The following is a 22,286-nucleotide window of genomic DNA, read 5'->3' as shown; positions in this document are numbered from 1 at the left end:
AGACAGACAGACAGAAAAAGAGAGAGAGAGTGAGTGAGAGCGAGAGAGAGAGCGAGAGAGAAAGACAGAGTGCGAAAGTGAGAGAGAGGGCGCGAGAGAGAGGGCGAGAGAGAGAGAGACAGAAAGACAGAGAACATCCATCCATATGATCATGATGAAAGACGATGTAATGGGAATTTTGAGGCAGACGGCCCAAACGTATATAAGGTGAGAGGAATGTTGGAGACAAAATACACATGGAAGTAAAGTAGAAGTATGGAGTGAAAAATAGAGAGAGGGGCGGCGTAGGAGAATGCGGAACAACGCTAGCCAAAGCCAGGCCTGTGACGTTTGCGCGGTCCGGGACATTAAACAACATATTTCGTATGCATCATCAATCAACCCGAGAGAACCATTTTACTACCCACAGGTTTTAAATGAATCAGCATAGAAGCAGAATGACTGTTGGCTTAACGAAACTATTATAGAGAGCCAGCGCATCGCTTTCAATTAACATTGGCTGTTTCTCTGTGTGTGTGTCTGTGTATATATATATATATATATACATATACATACATATATATATATGTGTGTGTGTGTGTGTATGTGATCCAGGAAACTTTGGATAACCTAAGCAACATTTCTCAACGATGTGCCTATATAGCCTACTGTGCATCTGATGGCTCGGAGTGTTTCATCATGAAATGCTACAAAAAAAAAAGCGGCATCTGTCTTGCTCTGACACCCTTGGCAGATTTTTGATTATTTCTGGTGTTATAATCCACATATATCTTTGTTTAAGGCTAGCCATAGGATTTCACTGGTTATCTTACCAGTACACTGCATGTTGCAACCCCCCTCCCCCATTACTCAATATAGCATTCCTTTGGGCAGATGGGGAGGCGGGGTGTAGCAGGCAGTAGCAGCACATGGATGGGGGGGGGGCCTCACTGCATTAAGTATGCCTACTTTTTATAAAAATGCTGGCTAGAATAATGATAATAAAATATTTTTCTGTGCGCCCCTAGTCAGCTGCTGCCCTAGGAGACCCTCTGTATGTCCCATGACTTTGACCGCCACCCTGTATATATGAGTGTGTGTGTGTGTGTGTGTGTGTGTGTGTGTGTGTGTGTGTATGTGTGTGTATATACTCACTCATGGAGGGCAACTTCTCAGGGCAGATCTGTGAGGGTAGATAAGTGAAGCCCTCAGGTAGGTATGTGGTAGGTGGAGCAGCACTCTCGCTCAAATTGAAGTCGTAGGCATAGTCTGTACACACAACCACGGACATCAGCAAGCCATTTTTTTTACATGGGCTTATTAGCCACTCTCTCAAAGTACATGCAGATTGGGACAGACTGAATATAATTATGGTTCTTTTGCCTCTATGATCATCCAGGGTCGCCCGGCTTGGGTCAACTCATTTAATACCCAACGTACTGGGATGCAAAGAGGTAGTAAGTAGTTCATTTGTGTGCATATAATTGCATATGGGGCAGTGTATGAATAAAAATCTGAGTACTGACACATTTAATCACCTATGTTAACTTTGTGTGTGTGTGTGTGCTTGTACTTATATCTTTGTGAGGACCAGTTTGAGTTTTTAACCATCAAGACTGAGTGAGGGCATTTTAGCAGACTTAGGACATATTGGCCGGTCTTCACTTCTTTAAAGGTCTGTTTTAGCATTAGGATGTGGGTTTAGGGTTAGGGTTAGAATTCGGTTGAGGTTAAGGTTGGGGTCAGAGTTAGGGTTAGGCATGTAGTTCTGGTGGTTAAGGTTAAGCTCAAGGGCTAGGGAATGAATGTAGTCAAAGAGGGGTCCTCACAAAAATAGACGTACAAACGAGTGTGTGTGTGTGTGTGTGTGTGTGTGTGTATACCTGTGCCATTGACGCTATAAGCGCCTCTCACGACCTGCTCAAGAACCTGGGCACCAATATTCTTTACATTTTCTCTAAATTGGATGCCTCTGGCTTGGACCATGAACACGTATTCATTCACTGTGGACAGACAAAGAGGCAGAACAAAAAAAAAGAAAAAAGAAAAATAGGAATATTAGTCATTTTCACGCCCACGTGACCCGGTCACACTGTAAAAAGTCACATGTTTTTTTTTTCCTTGCCAGAAGGGGGATATTTCAACAGTGAAAAGGGATACGATGGGGAAAAAATGAGTAAAATGATCTTACAGTGAGGGTGAGCATATAGGCATGATATAGTGAGGCAACCACGTATTCCTCAGGCAGGAACTGACGCGATAACCCACAATGACGCAAAAAGCTGCACAACGTTATTTCCCTCCAACCAGATCTGCAGCTTCTCCCTACCAACGACACGTTCCTAGTCGTGAACAACTTGTTCATCTTTCCTGACTTCCTCCTGCGTTTGAAATCAATACAACGACGGTAATAGTTTAACATCTGTTCTGCTGTACATGCTACCGTGACATGATCTGACCCAATCGATTATCTGCCGTCAATACTCAATGGGGGGGGGGGGGTCTCCTCGCCACACAACAAAAAGGCTTTAAGGCTTTTCCACTAAGGAGGCCGACTCCAGGAATGCTAACCTATAGAGCGAGGGGGAGAGGCGGTATGGTCCACAAAGGAGACAGTCAAGGGAAGGAGGAACAAGTGAGAAACAAGGAACTATGATATAGGTCAGTTTCTCCTCACTTCGGTGTGCTATGCTATACATCACCGGTGTCGGGCAGCACTGAAAGCCTTCAATCAAAGGACATAAACACCTGACTTTATCCCAACATCTCTTAGAAGCCTTTACTTACAAAGACAACTATATGGATGCCATTTAATGCCAATTTTCACGAGGCATTTAAAAGATAAATGTCATATAGGATCAAACTAAGGTCACATCCCTGCAGCAGTTTACTGGCAGGTGCTACATTTTTTTCCAACTAATTGAGCAAGTATATTGTGATGATGTCATACCACAGAAGTCTCAGAAAAAAAACAAAAAACCCAAACACAGCCTAGTCTTTCAAAAACCACAAAACGATATATATCAAATCTAGACACGCTAACCCACCGCTGCTCCGTTTCACAAAATCCTGCACAACTATGTGTATTAGTTTCAGTTTCTAGTGAGTCACGCATCTCTGCTGCAGCGCCATCGCTGCAAGCAGCAACATATCATAACACTTATTGCCTCCGTTCCTTCACTTTGGACAGCGTATGCCGACACACTCCCCGAGTGATAGATTGCTGTCTTCTCTGCATCCAGAGTATTTAAGTCAGTTCAAGAGGCCATTCAAAGTAATAGCTCTATCAGGGACTCGGCTCAGCCCTGAGACGGGTGTAGACTTTAAGATGAAAGGATATGAAATGACTTATGTGAACAGGAAAAACTAGAAAGGAGGGGGTGTAGTGTTGCATGTGGATAAAAGCTACAATTAACATTAACATAAAGTGGCGGAAAGCATGACAACAGCGGTTGATGACGTTCTAGAATGCATTACAATAGAAATCTGTACGAGAAGAAATAAAAATAAAATAACCGTGAGCTGTATAATATTGAAATATTCAAGGATTGGATGGAAGAAATGTTTGCTAGAACAATTCAAAAGGTTATGTTCACTTGTGGGGATTTCGATATAGATCTGCTAAATCCAAATAAGCATAAAATGCTTATTTGGATTTACTGCATGTATAGCACGAGTTTATATCCAGAATTACCAGACCTAGCAGAATTACGGCACACTGTGCCACGCTAATAGATAATATATTCACAAATGTTATGGACAACAATACAGGGAGCAGGCTTTTAATAAATGACATCAGTGACCATTAACCAGTTTTTGCAGTCTATGACAGCAACTATAAGGATAAGGATGCCAGTAACTTGAGGACAAACGACTCCATGAATGCATTTAGAAATGAATTACTAACACAAAATTGGTGAATAATATACCATGAAGAAGATATTGACAAAGCATATGACACACTCTTAAAAATATTCAAATTATTTTGATAAAAACTGCCCAATAAAATAATACAGTAGAAAACAAAAATATACAGGTAGTCCATGGCTCACAAAGGGATTACAAAGTGCCGACAAAAAGAAAAATAGAGAATTAGTATAGAACTAAAGAGGCAGAAAAGAAATATAGAAAATATAAAACTTACTTAACTAATATTATGAGGATATGTAAGGAGGAATACTCTAATTAAATGTTAGAGAATAATAAAAACAACATTAAAGGTATATGATTTATTTTTTTTCCTGAGATACTTTATTGACCCCCGTGGGGAAATTCTGCTTTGCATTTAACCCATCCTAGCTGTGTAGCTGGAGCAGGGGGCAGCCGCCGTGCCGCACCCAGGGACCAACCCCAGTTCTTTTTCCATTGCCTCGGTCAGGGGCACAGACAGGAGTAATAACCCTAACATGCATGTCTTTTTGATGGTGGGGTAAACTGCAGCACCTGGAGAAAGCCCACTGCAGACACAGGGAGAACATGCAAACTCCACAGAGGACGACCTGGGATGACCCCCAAGGTTGGACAACCCCAGGGTTTGAACCCAGGACCTTCTTGCTGTGAGGCGACAGCGCTAACCATTGGGCCACCGTGCCGCCCGATATGGAGTGTATAAACAGCTTTATTAGAAATGGATCTAGAGACTCAAGTTACTCTCAGTATTTTATCGATAACGATAAGATGGCACAGTCCAACTTTGGGGGTCATCCCAGGTCATCCTCTATGTAGAGTTTGCATGTTCTCCCCATGTCTGCGCGGGTTTACTCTGGTTTCCTCCCACCATCAAAAAGACATGCATGTTAGGGCTAATACTCCTGTCTGTGCCCCTAACCAAGGCAATAGGAAGAAATAACTGGAGTTGGTCCCTGGGTGCTGCACGGCGGCTGCCCACTGCTCCTAGCTACACAGTTAGAATGAGTTAAATGCAGAGAAAGAATTGCCCCACAGGGATTAATAAAAGTAGTAAAAAAGACCATTAATAATATGGATGATGTGGTTAGTGGGTTTAATAAATTCTTTCTAAGTGTGGGGGCAAAATAGGCAGAACAAAAATGAATGACCCAGAAACAACCAAAGGGGGGACTGATGATGACTATGGAAACCGAAATCAGAGTTTAATTTTTCTTAGAGCAGTAGAAGAAAAGTAATTCATGGATATTGTAAGCAAATGTAAGAACAAAACTTCTACTGACTGGAATGAAATGTATATGACAATAGTCGAAAAAGCCATCGATGTTATTACAAAACCACTAACTCACCGCTGTAACTTGTCATTTCAAACTGGTAAATTTCCAAGCAAAATGAAAATCGCAAAAGTCATAGTGTAATATAAAACTGGGGATAGACACGACATCACAAGCCCGTTTCTTTACTTTCATAGATCTCCAAGATATTGGAAAAACTCTACTGACAGACTAGACAAATTCATTGAGAAGCACAAACTGCTGACCGACAGCCAGTATAGATTCAGAACAAACAGATCAACATCTCTGGCGCTAACTGAATTAAGAGAAGAACTTACTAATTGTGTAGAGAAAAAAAGAGGTATGCAGTAGGAATACTTATAGATCTAAAAAAAACCTTTTGATACCATTGATCACAATATATTACTTGATAAATTTGAAAGCTATGATATCAGAGGACTGGTGCTGAATTAGTTAAAAAGCTATTTAAGAAACAGGCAACAATTTGTGAAGATAGGTGAGCATAAATCAACATGCATGGATATTAATTGTGGAGTCCCTCAGGGGTCAGTATTAGGCCCGAAATTGTTTATTCTGGACTTAAATTATATATGCAGAGCATCAAAAATATTGAAATTTGTCTTGTTTGTGGACAACACTAACATTTTCTGTTCTGGGGAGAATTTACCACAGCTTTTGGAGGTGATCACAACACAAATGAGAAAATTAAAAGCATGGTGTGACATATACAAATTTTCATTAAATATGACCTTGGGGGACACAGCCTTCTCCATAGCTGGCCCCTCCTTCTGGAACTCCCTCCCAAACACATCAGAGACCGATCATCCAAATCATTAATCAACACTCACCTTTTTAGAAATTGCTTTTAATGTATGATTATTGTTGTTTGCTACAGTGTTTGGTGCGTTATCTTATGTAAAGTGTCTTTTTGTACCTTGAAAAGTGCTATACAAATAAAATGTAACATTACAATTCTTACTGACAAAACAAAGATTATATTGTTTGGAAATCGTAAAATAAACACTCAAGTACAAATGATGATAGCCAATGTCAACATAGAAAGAGTATATGAAAATAAAGTTCTAAGTGTAGGCCACAAAATCTGCAGGCAAAGCTTGCAAGGAGCATCGCAGTCCTGGGAAAAACAAGGTACATTCTGGATCATAAAGCATTGTACACACTGTATTGTTCACCTGCATTGCCATAACTGAACTACTGTGTGGAGGTATGGGGTAACACCTGCAAAAGCAACCCACATCCATTATGCATACTGCAAAAAGGGCCATAAGGATAATTAACAAGGTAGGATTTCGCGAACACACTAACAAGCTGGTTTTCAAGTCACGTGCCTTGAAAGTCATGGTTCTTGTAGAATGTAACACAGCACAAATAATGTATAAAGCAATAAATAATTTACTACCAGGTAATATAGAAAAAGAGGGGGGGGTTATATTTTTAGAAGCAAGTTTAATTTAAAGAAACTCTGTGTTTGTACAACTATGAAGGAAAGTGTGTTTCGATCTGTGGGGTGAATTTGTGGAATAGTTTGGACGTGGAACCCAAGCAAACTACAAACAGTATTCAATTCAAGAAGATGTACAAAAATATTTTAAGCGGTATAGGGTACGAGAAAGGGCTACGATAACTGTTTAAGTTTGGTATTATTGACACTGGGTGATATTTGGGTTGTACATAGAATTGGGATAATTGTTTGTAAATTGTATTTAAAGATTATGAGTTAATTGATGAGTAGTGGGGAAGCAGTAGGAATACATAAGTGTATATTTCCTCCTACTACTTTTTGAAGTTGGTTTAGCCTGTGATGGGCTGGCGGCCTGTCCAGGGTGTCGCCCCGCCTGCCGCCCAGTGACTGCTGGGAGAGGCTCCGGCATCCCCGCAACCCCAATTGGGATAAGCGGCTTGGCTAACGGATGGAGGGATGGATGGATGGATGGATATCTACTTTGTGTTGTTTATGAGAATGTGTTTATTGAGTTTGCTGTGGTATATGTTTATTGTTCATTTCATTTTATTATTATTATTATTATTTTTTTTTTATCTGTTTTTTTTTACATGTTCAAAATAAAAAATAAATCAAATACCAAATGATCCAATCTCTTCAAAAAAATTTAATCTGATCAGCATTTATTTTAAGGCAATCCAAACATGATCCCCGTTGTTCTGCGTGCCCGTGTGTGTTTACGTGTGCATGTGTGTGCACTGCTGCTGAGCTGGAAAGCCATACGACGTGATTTGTCATCAGTAATTGTATTACGGTTTCCATTAGATCCATCCTGTTTAATACAAATTGCTTTGGCTTGCAGAAGCAGAGGCTGGTGGCCACGTGGTCGCTGAAATCAATGTTCTCATCTTACCGCTGTAGCACATAAATATTACAGTACATCTGGGGCATATCTACTAAGGTTGGGTTTTCATAATAAAACACTCGATGTGGATGTTTAACCACAGATGCATCGCCAAAATATCTACTTGTTCCGGCTGCGACACATGCAAGTAGATTGGGAGACAGATGGGGAGTCGCTCTCTTTCCTTTTCGCCTCTTCCTTCTCTCTCCATCCATCCCTCCCTCTCTCTCTCTCTCTCTCTCTCTCTCTCTCTCTCTCTCTCTCACACACACACACACACACGAATGCCCATATGTGCGTGAACACACACACACACACACACACACACACACACACACACACACACACACACACACACACACACACACACACACACACACACACACACAATTGCCTTCCGAGGCACCATATGATGGAAAAAGGCTGAAAGGTTTTTGGAGTGTTATTCAGTCCTGCAGGCACCAACACACTTAAACACGCCGCCCGCCCCTTCTTGTCTCCGCCGGACTGGGACGAGATGTTGTCTCTGCATATCACTACCAGGGGTCCAGGGCTGCCGCGTCACTTAGTATGGACGCGGTGGAAGCGCCGTGCGACACATCCCGATGGCCCGAAGAACAGACAAACTCTTGAGTCGAGCGAATGCGATGAAACATCTTCTTGTTCTCCGTCTTTTATTCTAGTGTCAAATCTCACGTCCGCCCGAGGTCCTCGCAAAGCCCTTTTGTGTGTGGATTTGGACAACGTCAAAGCATGCCGTATACAGACTAACAGCGTGCGATCCCGCCGCCATCCTCCTTCTCTCCTCTTCCTCTTGCCTTTCTTTCTTCATCATTAAATGATCTGAAGAGACTGGTGTGAATGGTCAGTTCTGAGGTATTAAAGGCTTCAAACTGTGACGAATGCAATTAGACACGGGAGACTCGGAGTCCAGGGCCCGCTAGTACGGCCACTCGTTGGTTGAGGCCATTACACTAAGACATACGAGCATGTGGACGTGCAAGCAGACAGACGAGAGAGACACACCAACACACACACACACACACACACAAATTCCTATTGCTCTGTTCTGAAATCCAGGCCCCTGTCACATACATACATGTAAGACACCCCTTCCCCAACACACACACACACACACACACCTTTTAGAAACCCCCCACTGTATCCCCTCAAGCATGACAGGAGACCTTGATTCGACCTTGTGCATTGTAGCTCTTGTAGAATTTGCTGTCCACATGCCAAGGCCAACCTCTCTCTCTCTCTGCCTCCCTCTCCCTCCCTCTCTCTCTGCACTTATCTTTCCCTCCATCTTCATCTCTCTGTGCTACCGCCTCCCGTGCACCGTGGTTTGTGTCACTTTCTGTGAGGTCCGTCGTCTCCCATCGTTTGAGGACACATTCTGAGTGATGGATGCTTGGGGGGGACAATGCAAGGAAGGTGACTGTACACCGTACGCTGCTCTAAATGAGGTCATGGCAATCGTAAAAACAGAGAAGAAGACGAACGCAAACTTGAATGCCCACCTCCCCTTGAATGCCCCCCTGCAAAAGGCAATTAATCGCACATTGATAGCTCTGCAGTGGGAGGTGATCAGTCCTGTTCTGCTCCCTCTCTGATAAGCGCCGAAAGGCAGTTTTTCCTGGAAAATTGCTTCGCCGGTGCACAGAGACAGACACACAAACACATACAACGTGCACCCAATCAGCTTTGAGGGTTTAAAGCTGTCAGACCCAGAAAGGGTGATTTCTTACCCCCCCCCCCTCACCACTACTGCACATCAGCATCACCAACATTATCTACAATCCCACACCCACCCACAAACATCGGGACAGCAAACCCCTTTTACAGTACACCATATATCAGCGGACGCTGAACATGCATGGCGTCAGCATAAAAGCTGCATTACTGAGACTATTAGTAATGTAACATACCGAGTAGGCCACAAATCATTAACAATGGGAGAGTAAATGGCTGCCTACTCAAACTACTACCACAAAACATGGTGATGCTTCACAATGATCTGAAACAACACCTCGGATTAAGTGTATTGATTGGCATGGCGGGGGGCGGGGGGCGGGGGGGATTATGGGTACTCACAATGGATTTGGTTCATTTTTTTCTTTTCTCTTTTTGAGTTGGCGTTTCGATTTGAGCCGGTTTGCAGCCGTTATTGCATCCCATCGGACAGGACGAGCACGCCGCCTCTCCTGACCCCTTGAAGTGAACCCGAGCCCCGAGTCTGTGATGGATCAATGCACACACAGACACACACACACACACACATCAACACCAACGCACATTCTCGACAAAGCCACATGTGATTTCGTTGGGATTAAGGTTGGCTATTACCTCTCTCTCATCACCAAATTTGCACCTTTGGCCAAAATAGGAAAAACACAGTGGTAAATATGCTACGCAGCAGCGAAAGATGAAGCTCAAGGTTATCTTTAAATAGCAGGCGCTATATGGGGATGTGGGGTGGCTGTGTTTCCATCACAATATGGGTAATTTGCATGTCATCCCTCTTTCAGTTTAATCGTTACTTATCATCAGCGTTTAGCTTCTAAATTTGCTGCACGCACGCACACACATGCACACACGCACGCACACACACACACACACACACACACACACACACACACACACACACACACACACACACACACACACACACACACACACACACACACCAATAATTACTCTTCCACTTCAAACTCACTCTGCTATTTACTCCCAATAAGCACGTTTTTCAAAGGTGGGAAAGCCTACAACTAAAACCAACACACCTTGTATATTTTGTGTGGCGCCATGACCGTTTTTTTTATATAGCACCAAGTACTTTACAAAGAGGGGCAAAAAGCAAAAAAAAAAAACAAAAACAACAAAAACAAAAAAAACCTTTCAGCAAGAATAACAAATGGAGGGGCGGGAATTAAAAGTCCGAAATGATGAAATCTTGATTATTCACAGCAAATATGTAAGCGCGATAGCTGATTCAAAAGGTGACGTAGACTTAGTAAACAATCTATTCTGGGGTTGGTCATTCCTGAGGAGTCGCACTGTGTGTTACGACTGTAGTGTGACTAAAGGAAATGGCTGTCCCTGTTGGTGCATTCCTCAGATACCCCTACAAGAGGAAACCCTTAAGGCTGCACCATATAAGGAGTTCTTCCTTAGTTCCTTCTTTGCATAAGTGTCAGTGTCACTGATTACACCTACTTACACAGTCTCTTGCACACACTAACTAAGCATGTGCATCTTGCACACACCAAGCATGTGCATCTTGCATGTACTAAGCATGTGCATCTTGCACACACCAAGCATGTGCATCTTGCACACACCAAGCATGTGCATCTTGCACACACCAAGCATGTGCATCTTGCATGTACTAAGCATGTGCATCTTGCATGTACTAAGCATGTGCATCGTGATGACTACAGTGGCATTAATATTGCATCTAGATGTTTTCGGACAGTACACAGGCAGCTATTACTGCGAAATGTAATCTATTTGCCCCGTCATTTAATTTAACACTCTTGAATGGGGCGGAGAAAAAAAAAAAAAAAGGGCAGCTCTCCATCTTTCCTTGGAACCCATCTCTCCGTCTCCGGCACTGTGTGTCACCGTGTTTACGCCTGCTTCCTGTTCCATCTTCATCATCCTTTATCTTTCTCTCTATCTCTCAAATATCTTGTAGTCCCCCCCCCCCCACCCCACCCGTGCCCCCAAACACACACACCTCCTCTTCTAGGCAGCCTTCTGTTTCGGGTAACTTGAGGTTATGTAAGCAGTAGCATGTGGCGTTCTCCTGAGGGGCCGTTCTTGTGGACACCTCGAGAGAGAGAGAGAGACGTCGTCACACATGCAGTTACACGGAGTGGCTTTTTTTCCCCCCGCTCTCAAATATAGAAACAAGCGAAAGGCAAGATTACATTTGCTGCAGCCTAGTGTAATAGTCATGCCGCAGCAATGTACCGAAGTAGATTTGACCACGATATCTATTTTTGGTATTCCTTGCACAAAAGCGTTCAGATGTCTAGTTACTGTAAGGGCTCTATTTTTACACTACTAATGAATAAATTTTGCTCCCCTAAGTGCCTCGCAGCACCGCAAATGCGGACTTGAAAATGGGTAGGTTACTCCGAATCGTCAGAGCTGCACAGGATCATCTGCTGCAATTGATACATACAGTCTCATCTCCCGGCTCCTTTTAACTCACCCTGCATCTCCTTAGCATTTACACACTATCTTTACAGCGATAATATGTTGGATCACCCGACCAACCAACCAACTAACCAACCAACCACCCACCCAATATCTATCTAGCCAGACACCATGGCACCTCCATGGACTCTGTTAATTGGCTTGACAAGAATTCTTGTTCTGCCTCAGCCATCTGATTTCTTCCCCCAAGGATTTTTTTTTCCTTCTCATTCCTTCCATGTCCTGTGACATTCCTAATCAGTGGTCAGGAGCCTGAAACATCCCGGGGAGTGACTTCACTCAGGAATTAGCGGGAGGAGGGATTAGCCCACGAGATCCATCCACAGCCTCCAGCTCACGACACGAGGGGAGGAAGGAATGTAGGAGGGGGCAGGTGGAAGGGAGGATAAAGCGGACAGATGTGCAGGTGCTGACGTACGCCGCGTGGCCAGAAGTATGTGGAAACCCGAACATCACACCCAAATGTGCTTGTCAAACATCTCATTCCAACAACATGGGCATTAATATGGAGCTGGTCCCCCTTTGCTGCTATAATAGCCTCCACTCTTTGGGGGAAGGCTTTCCACTTGATTTTGGAATATGGCTGCAGGGATTCACTCCTATTCAGCCACAAGAGCATTAGTGAGGTGAGGTAGGGCACTGATGTTGGGGAGAAGGCCTGGCTCGGATTTGGCATTCCAATTCATCCCAAAGGTGTCGGGGCTCTGTGCAGGCGAGTATGTTCTGCCACACAAAACTTGGCAAACCATGTCGTTATGGACCTGGTTTTGTGCATAAGGGCACCGTCATGCTGAGACAGGAAAGGGCATTCCCAAAACTGTTACCACCAAGTTGGAAGCACACAATCCTCTAGAATGTCACTGCATGCTGTAGCATTAAGATTTCCTGTCACGGCCGTCCGGGTAGCGTAGCGGTCTATTCTGTTGCCTACCCACACGGGGATGGCCGGTTCGAATCCCCGCGTTATCTCCGGCTTGGTCGGGCGTCCCTACAGACACAATTGGCTGTGGCTGAGGGTGGGAAGCCAGGTGTGGGTATGTGTCCTGGTCGCTGCACTAGCACCTCCCCTGGTTGGCAGGAGCCCCTGTTCAGGGGGGAGGGGGAACTGAGGGGAATAGCGTGATCCTCCCACGCACTACGCCCCCCCCTGTTGAAACTTCTCACTGTTAGGTTTAAAGAACTCCACATGTCTCGGAGCAGGCATGTGGTAGTCTGCAGCCCTCCCTGGATCGGCAGAGGGGGCGGAGCAGAGATCGGGACGGCTCGGAAGAGTGGGGTAACTGGCGAAGTACAATTGGAAGAAAAGGGGGGGGGGATTTCCCTTCACTGGAACTCAGGAGCCTAGACCAAACTATGAAAAACAGCCCAGACCATTATTCCTCCTCCACCAATCTTTAGAGTTGGCACTACGCGTTTGAGCAGGTAGCGTTCTCCTGACATCCGCCAAATGCAGATTGGTGCATCAGACTGCCGGATAGTGAGACATGACTGATCAGAAAACACATTTCTACTGCTCCAGAGTCCAGCGGTGGTGTGCTTCACACCACTCCAGCTGACGCTTGGCATTGCACCTGGTGCGTGGCGATATCAGGCTTGTGTGCGGCTGTTCGACCACGGAAACCCATTTCCCGAAGCTCCGGATGAACAGTTGTTGTGAGTGAAGCAACTGAGGACAGACAATTTCCCCTCACTACACGCTTCAGCCCTTGGCCGTCCCGTTCTGGGAGCTTGTGTGGCCTACCGCTTCACGGCTGAGCTGTTGCCGCTCCAAGACGTTTCCACTTCACAACAACAAACATACAGTTGACCAGTACATACATGCATACACAGTGTCCCGGGTACGACGTTAAACTGCAACCTTTGGGTCGTCGGCGACTAAACCGGCACCCCCACATCAACCCTTAGGTTGGTGTGAGGAGGGTGTGTGGACACCCAGCAGGACTAAAAGCAAAACCTGTCAAAGGGCGGATGAGTTCCTCTGTGACCCAACGGCCATCCACACCTGGGGAGGAGATAGAGACCACCAGGTACTCCCCCTACTGACACACAATGATGACTCAACCTGTTGAGGCATCAGCTGTGCTCCTATGACCGCCATAGGTTACAGAACTGACGATGGCGACGAGTTGACCGGGGCAGATCTAGTAGGGCAGCAATTTGACCGATGTGACTTGTTGGTAAGGTGGCCATCCCATGACAGTGCCATGCTGAAAGTCACTGAGCTCTTCAGTACGACCCAATCCTACTGCCAATGTTTGTATGGAGACTGCATGGCGGTATACTTGATTTTATGCATCGACCAGCAATGGATGTGGCTGAAATAACCAAATCAACTCGTTAGAAGGGGCGTCTACGTAATGTTTGGCCATATAGTGTATCTTGGTTGGAAAACAAAAGGGACCTTCACTCTGTTCATCCATCCATCCATTATCCAAGTCGCTTATCCCAATCGGGGTCGTGGGATGCTGGAGCCTATCCCAGCAGTCATTGGGCAGCAGGCAGGGAGACACACTGTACAGGCCGCCAGTCCATCACAGGGCACACACACACACACACACACACACACACACACACACACACACACACACACACACACACACACACACACACACACACACACACACACACACACACACACACACATTCACATCTAGGGACAATTTAGTACAGCCGATTCACCTGACCTACTTGTCTTTGGACTGTGGGAGGAAATAGGAGCCCCCGGAGGAAACCCACGCAGACATAGGGAGAATATGCAAATTCAACACAGAGGATGACCTGGGACGACCCCCAAGGTCGGACTACCCCAGGGCTCGAACCCAGGACCTTCTTGCGCCACCGTGCCGCCCTTCGCTCTGTTCATACAAATGGAAATATCATTCCTTGTGTTGTAAACACTGTTAAAAGTATTTCTGGCTAAAGTTCCTGATTCAGAACACACACACACACACACACACACACACACACACACACACACACACACACACACACGAGCCCTGCACGGGCCAAAATCTCCAGCTGTAGCCCGGCCCTTTCCCATGGTGCTCAAGCCCTGACACACACTCTCCCTGATACATGCAAACACACACACACACACACACACACACACACACACACACACACACACACACACACACACACAGCACGATCAGCTGTCGTGTCTAATGCATGCGGACATGCATATGTGTAACTAATATAACAACATGAGATCAGAGCATATGTGGGCTCTGCATGTGTATGGGCACAATGAAAGGAGAAGTTAAATGAGCCTGAGTCCGACCCGAGCCCGAACTATAAAAAAAAAAAAAAAAAAGGCCCGAGCCCGGCCCGAATCGACTCAGCGTGTTGGGACCCGACGGGCTTGCAGACCTCTAACAAACACACACACACACACAGACACACACACACACATACGGATGATGTCCGGTTCTGCTGGTGGTCACATGAGGCTTAGTCATAAGTGGATCATGAGGCTCCCGCCTAAACCACAGCTGAACTTCACTTGCACACACACACACTACCCCCGTCACGCCACACCACACTGCCCCAGAAGCACTTGGTAGGGCTGCGGGGGCAGGAAACCATCACAGCTTTATTTGCAGTAAGCCTCAACATGATCACAAGAATCCAAAGAATCTCCTCATCATCCTATTGTGCTAAAGGGCTGGGGGAGGTCTTTAGTGATGGGGGGTGGGGTGATGAAATAGCGAGAGACAGAGCAGAAGAAGAGACCAGCGGATGTCCCTTTGACAGATTCTCTTCTCTCCAACCCCCTTAGTTATGACATCCTCATTCTGAGGAAAACAGGTTGCCAGTGCGGAGGGCTTTAGCTGATGTGGTGTGCTCACTTCCTGTTCTCGATCAACCCACAAGCAGCTGGGTTCTGCAGCAACCGTAATCGGACTCTGTTCTTATTACGGAGACCAGAAAGGAAGGCATTGCAACACTCAATTCCTGCTGGTAATAAAGGTGTGCGTTAGTGGGTCTGTGTTGGCTTGAGAGAGAGAAGTAAAAATACCGCGAGTAGTGTGAGCGAACAAAATCACTGCTTGTGTCTGTGTGTGTGTGTGTGTGTGTGTGTCTAAGTGTATTGTTCTTCATTTTAAGATGTATTAAAAGGAATTTCTTTTCATGTTCAATGAATCGTGGAGAAAGTATTTTGAGTATTTTGAAAATACAAAATTACTCCACTCTAAAGTATCCTGTTACAAGTTACTTGTGATTTTTTTTTCAGCCCTGTCAAATACCAATGACAAAATACTCAAAAGTAGCCGAAATGCGTATTTCAACTACAAGCAACAGAAATACATCTCTGCAATCAGTCAACCTTTCCTATTATTGAAACTGGAACGGCCCAGCTTTTCTCAGTCAGTCGCCGTGTCATGACTCAATTACAAGTAGATTTTCTCTCTGCACAAACAATAGTGTAATGCTTATGACACTGTCATCCATCTGCCGAGATGGGGCGATAAGAAAATTGTTTTTCCATCCGCTGTCAAAGGCATCTATCTAGCCTCAATATAGTGGGGGGGGGGGGAGATAAGAGCAGAACAGGGATGCAAAGGGAAGCGGACGAAAGGACGAGAGGCGTAGGCAAAGGCAACAGCGAGAATCTGCGCACAATTTCCACGCAGACAGGAAGTGAGCACGCGTCGGGATGAGTGATTCTAAGGTCCTTTTATTGGCTTATTAAGCTCTTAATGGCCTCGGTCTGACCTATTCATCAGATTTGCTTTTAGCCTATGGACCCTGTGGGACCCTCAGGTCTTCTGGTGGTGGCCTTTTAATCATTCCCAAAGTCAGAACAGAAACCCAGAGTGAGGCCTGCTGTTATTTACTATGGTCCAAGTCACTTCTATACCCTCCTCTCTTTTAGTACCCCCCCTTTTTTCTCCCCAGTTGTACCCGGCCAATTACCCCACTCTTCCGAGTCATCCCAGTCGCTGCTCCACCCCCTCTGCCAATCCAGGGAGGGCTGCAGACTACCGCATGCCTCCTCCGATACACGTGGCGTCACCAGCCGCTTCTTTTCACCTGACAGTGAGCAGTTTCGCCAGGGGAATGTAGCGCGTGGGAGGATCACGCTATTCCCCCCAGTCCCCCCCCCGAACAGGCGCCCCCCAACCGACCAGAGGGGGCGCTAGTGCAGCGACCAGGACACATACCCGCATCCGGCTTCGCACCCGCAGACACGGCCAATTGTGTCTGTACGGGACGCCCCACCAAGCCATAGGTAACACGGGGATTTGAACCTGTGATCCCCGTGTTGGTAGGCAACGGAATAGACCGCTACACTACCCAGATGCCCTTCTTTTAGTATTTTGTCTTTTTATCATTATTTTATCCTCATTGGTCTTCATCGTGCCTCTGGTATTTCCTCATTGCAAATTGATGAGCTTTTTGATCGAAGAAAGAGAAGAAGGAAGAAAGAAAGCCACTTTATTTTGTCGTTGTAAGTTACAATGACATTGTAGGTTGCAATGAAATGTATACTCTGCATTTAACCCATCCTATTGTATAGCAGCAGTGGGCAGCTGCAGCACCCAGGGACCAACTCCAGTTCATCTTGCCATTGCCTTGCTCAGGGGCACAGACAGGAGTGTGAACCCTAACACGCATGTCTTTTTGATGGTGGGAGGAAACTGGAGCACCTGGAGGAAACCCACTGCAGACACAGGGAGAACATGCAACCTCCACACAGGAAGGAACTGGGACGGCCTGGGGTTCAAACCCCAGGACCTCCTTGCTGCGAGGCAACAGTGCTAACCACTGGGCCACCGTGCCGCCCAATGTTTGTTTTTTTTATGTTGATTTTTGAGATACTTTATTCATCCCCGTGAGGAAATTCCTGCTCTGCATTTAACCCATCCTAGCTGTGTAGCTAGGAGCAGTGGGCAGCCGCCGTGCAGCACCCGGGGGACCAACTCCAGTTCGTCTTGCCGTGCCTTGGTCAGTGGCACAGACAAGAGTATCAACACTACCATGCATGTCTTTTTGATGGCGGGGAAAACCGGAGCACCCGGAGAAAACCCACTGCAGACAAGGGGAGAACATGCAAACGCCACACAGAGGACGACCTGGGATGACCCCCTAGGTTGGACAACCCCGGGGTTGAAACCCAAGACCTTCTTGCTGTGAGGTGACAGCGTTTACCACTGGGACACTGTGCCACCCAATATTATTATTATGCCCAATATTATTATTATTATTTTATTTTTTTTTGGTGGGGAAGATTTTATTGTTTTGTTGTGTGAATCACTTTGTGTTACATTTGTTTGTGTGAAGAGTGCTATACAAATAAAGTCTGATTGATTGAGTTTATATCGTGATATGTTCTTTGCAACAGCATTGTGTATCTTATTTTGATACACTTATTTGAAGGTTACTTTGTATTTTGTAACCAGATACATTCTGATGTATCTTTGTCCATCATTGACTGACTGCATGACTCAGACTCATGACTCAACATCTCTAGGGGTCGTTACGCAGCTACTGATAATGGGCTATAAAAAAACATTGTTTTCTCAATATCATACCCTCTCATACACAGTAATGTCATGATTACATAATGTAAGGTCACAGTCCTTAACCTCATTGGCTGTCACAAGGCCAAAGGAAACAGCAGCGCCGAAATGTTTGAAAGTATGGTTATGTGCGTGTCTATGTGCATATTGCTCCACCGTACTTCTGAGGTCCAAACCCAGACAGCCTACCTTTCTTTTTTAAAGATTTTTCCCCCCATTTTCCTCCCCAATTGTACTTGGCCAATTATCCCACTCTTCCGAGCCGTCCTGGTCGCTGCTCCACCCCCCTCTGCCGATCCGGGGAAGGCTGCAAACTATCACGTGTCTCCTCCGATACATGTGGAGTCACCAGCTGCTTCGTTTCACCTGACAGTGAAGCGTTTCACCAGGGGGACACAGCATGTGGGAGGACCACGCTATTCTCCCCAGTTCCCCCTCCTCCCCTGAACAGACGCCCCGACTGACCAGAGGAGGCGCTAGTGCAGCGACTAGGACACATACCCATATCCAGCTTCCCACCTGCAGACACGGCCAATTGTGTCTGTAGGGACGTCCGACCGAGCCAGAGGTTACACGGGGATTCGAACCGATGATTCCCGTGTTGGTAGGTGACGGAATAGACCGCTACACCACCCGGACGCCCAGCCTAGCTTTCTGAGAGGACAATCTTGGTTTGTGAGGACACCTCGGCTGGTCATCACGTCTTCAAGGCTAAGGTTAGGGTAAGGGTTAATGGCCACGGAATGAATGTAGTCAATGAGGGGTCCTCACAACTAACAGGAGTACAAATACTTGTGTGTGTGTGTGTGTGTGTGTGTGTGTGTGTGTGTGTGTGTGTGTGTGTGTGTGTGTGCCCAAGCAGAGTCAAGTAAATAGTCTGAGTTCATTAAGTCAACACTTAATTACAGCTACTGAACCTCTACAGGGTTTGTTCTAAGAGTAAGGATCACAAATAATATTGATCTCTAGTGGAAAAACCGAGTGCAGCAACTACTTGACAGATCTTGGCGCGCATTAAATCACCATTCCAGTGTTCTGCCAGAGGTCAATTCCAGTAGGCTGGAGAGCACTTAAAACAAACTTTACACCACAAGTTGCTGTACACTGCACGTTGTGAATATTCTCAGAAGTTACTCGAGTCTTTGAAAATCACTGCCTGCTGTGTGATGACTGATGTCATCCCTATTTTTGTGATTACATCACTAAGGCCGTGCAGGTAGACGAGCATACCACTGCAACCAATAATATCAAGTACGATCCAATAAGATCTTATGTCCTTCCTTTGGTTTTTGCCCACCCTTAAAACCCAATTTACGGGGGCGTCTGGATAGTGTAGCAGTCTATTCTATTGCCTACCAACATGGGGATCACCGGTTCGAATCCCTCGTGTTACCTCTGGCTTGGTCAGGTGTCACTACAGACACAATTGGCCGTGTCTGCGGGTGGGAAGCCGGATGTGGGTGTGTGTCCTAGTCGCTGCACTAGCGCCTCCTCTGGTCGGTCGGGGCACCTGTTCAGGGGAGGAGGGGGAACTGGCGAAACTCCTCACTGTCAGGTGAAAAGAAGCGGCCGGCGACTCCACATGTATTGGAGGAGGCATGTGGTAGTCTGCAGCCCTCCCTGAATCGACAGAGCAGCAACCGGAACAGCTCGGAAGAGCGGGACAATTGGCCGGATACAACTGGGGAGAAAAAGGGGGGGGAAAAAAATCCACCAAAAAAAAACAAAAAAACAAACCAAAAACAAAACTCATTTACTCAGAAATATTTCATATTACGGAATCAAGACGTGCTCTGAATGGTGTTCCCCGCCGTGTGTAAGGTTAACAGACCCTCTGCTTTACCAGTGAAACAAATCCATAATCGGTAAACCTTCGACACAGCAAGAAAACCACACTTCAGAGTGCAGGTATGATGCTGCTGGTAACACAAAGCCACACGAGAAGTTCCAAACTGACTATGAATGCAAAGAGTTACTGGGGGGGGGGAGCATAGTAATTTAGAGGAGAATGTGCAATTTTAAAGTACAGTAGATTAAAGCAAACGAGATAAGAGAGGACACCACACATCACATTAAGAGCACCACACACAAACACACACACACACACACACACACACACACACATACAAACCAGCAGGGACAGCATAGGGTGTAGCTTGAGTCCTTTTTTTTTTCTGGCACTAGTCATCCTGCCTCTCCATCTGCTCCACCATTCCAAGTGTGTGTGTCTGCGTGTATGTGTGTGTGTGCGCATGTGCACGAGTTTGTCTTAGCCTGTTTGTGTTCATGTGTGACCCCCTTGCGTTAATGTGGCCGCTGAGCTGCGACATGACAGAGAAACATGGGGACCGGACACAGCGAGCGTAAATTACCTAAACAACCAGGAAGACGCGTTTTCACTCTGCTTCAAAAAGAAACAAGAACAAGGAGCGAAACGGGTCCGAAAGTGAGAAACAAGAATCAGGAAACACTATGTCATTTCCCTTCATGCACTTACGTACATGAAATTAAGCTAAACCTAAATGCCGTCTCCCCCCGCCAACGGCAGTTCAACACAAAGACAAAAACACAACCCAAACCTGCAAGAACACACACACCCAAACTAACACACACACACACACACACACACACACACACACACACACACACACACACACACACACACACACACACACACACACAAATCACTGTCCAAGGGAACGAACGCCAGCCAGGCTGACTGTCGGAACCGCTGGTCTGCATGGGTTAGCGGTTAGCTTAGCCCGCCCCGCTTCCGCGTCCTGTCAGACCGCCCTCAGCGTTTCCTCCTCGGGCGCGGCTCCAGACAGGGGCCGTGGTCCCCGGGCCCACCGGACGAAGCAGACCAAGCTCTCCCAGCTAGACACCCTCGACACGCCTCACCGGTCAACGCCAGGTGAGGCCGCCGCCAGACCGGAACTGCCGGCCTGCTTGGGCTAGCGGTTAGCTTAGCCTGCCCCGCTCTCCCAGCCACCAAACGAAGACAAAACTTAGACGCAAATGTGGACAGAGACACTGACTGGACGGTACTAGGTGAGGCCGCCAAAAATGTGAATTCGTGTCACCAACTTCCGACACCGGAAGCGGAAAGAGGAAGCGGAAAGGAGCAAGACAAATCGACAGTGTGGGAATGACAGGGTGTGTGATTGATTCCCCCCCTTTTTGTGCCATCTGTCTGTCCCTTTCCTTTGCTCTGTTTCACTGCTGGCTGTGTGGTAAGGGGACCACACTAGCAGAAGTAGGAGGGTGACTTCCATCCGAACGGGATGGTGGAAACACACCCCTCGGCTGAGAGACGGGGACAAACCTCACACACTCATACTCGGAGGAGAATGGGTGTGTGTGAGGCACATGAACTGAAGTCAGAGACAGAATTGGGGGAAAAGAGACGATGAAAAACAGAAAGACATTTATATAGGTTGAGAAGTTGCCATTTTTTGAATTAATTTTTACACTGACAGGAAAAATTAAGGGAGCTCAGATACGAGCTGGCAAATTCCCGAACCGCTCCCGCTAAATGCAGGTGGACTGCGGTTCATTATATCATGTAGGTCAGTCAACACTCGTTCCGATCTCGCTTCCCTCAAACTGCCCTGTCTCCAGTCCCTCTGTCTGACAGCGAGTCTCCATTCTCTTCTTTGGCATGCCTCTGACCTCTGTCTCCCACCCCACCCCTCTGTCTCATCCCTTCATCATCTTTTGCTATCCAAGCACACAGTGTTCATTCCTAAATGACACTGTCTGGGCACCATAATCCCTTTAAGGCTGGTTAACCCTATACTCTGTAACGCGCACAAAAACACACACACACACACACACACACACACACACACACACACACACACACACACACACACACACACACACACGTTTGAACTTCTTTTTTTGTGGGGACCCCTCATTGACTACATTCATTCCTTAGCCCTTAACCCTAACCTTAACCATCAGACCTACAAGCCTAACCCTAACCCCGA

The 22,286-nt window shown here is 46.2% G+C and overlaps 1 protein-coding gene across 1 annotated transcript in view; it reads right to left on the bottom strand.

Moving 5' to 3' along the window:
- The window catches only part of b4galt5 (UDP-Gal:betaGlcNAc beta 1,4- galactosyltransferase, polypeptide 5), a 55,945-nt gene that overhangs the window by 12,770 nt on the left and 20,889 nt on the right, over positions 1–22,286 (bottom strand). Inside the window, exons 2-3 of the mRNA XM_056274626.1 lie at positions 1,863–1,982; positions 1,135–1,248 (exon numbers count right to left, since the gene is read on the bottom strand). Coding sequence (XP_056130601.1) covers positions 1,135–1,248; positions 1,863–1,982 — 234 coding nt within the window. The remainder of the gene's footprint in view (positions 1–1,134; positions 1,249–1,862; positions 1,983–22,286) is intronic.

The sequence above is a fragment of the Lampris incognitus genome, chromosome 2 (genome assembly GCF_029633865.1).
Source record: "Lampris incognitus isolate fLamInc1 chromosome 2, fLamInc1.hap2, whole genome shotgun sequence".
Lineage (NCBI taxonomy): Eukaryota > Metazoa > Chordata > Actinopteri > Lampriformes > Lampridae > Lampris > Lampris incognitus.
Note: the sequence above shows the minus strand (reverse complement) of the source record. Positions and strands in the feature narration are given on the sequence as shown.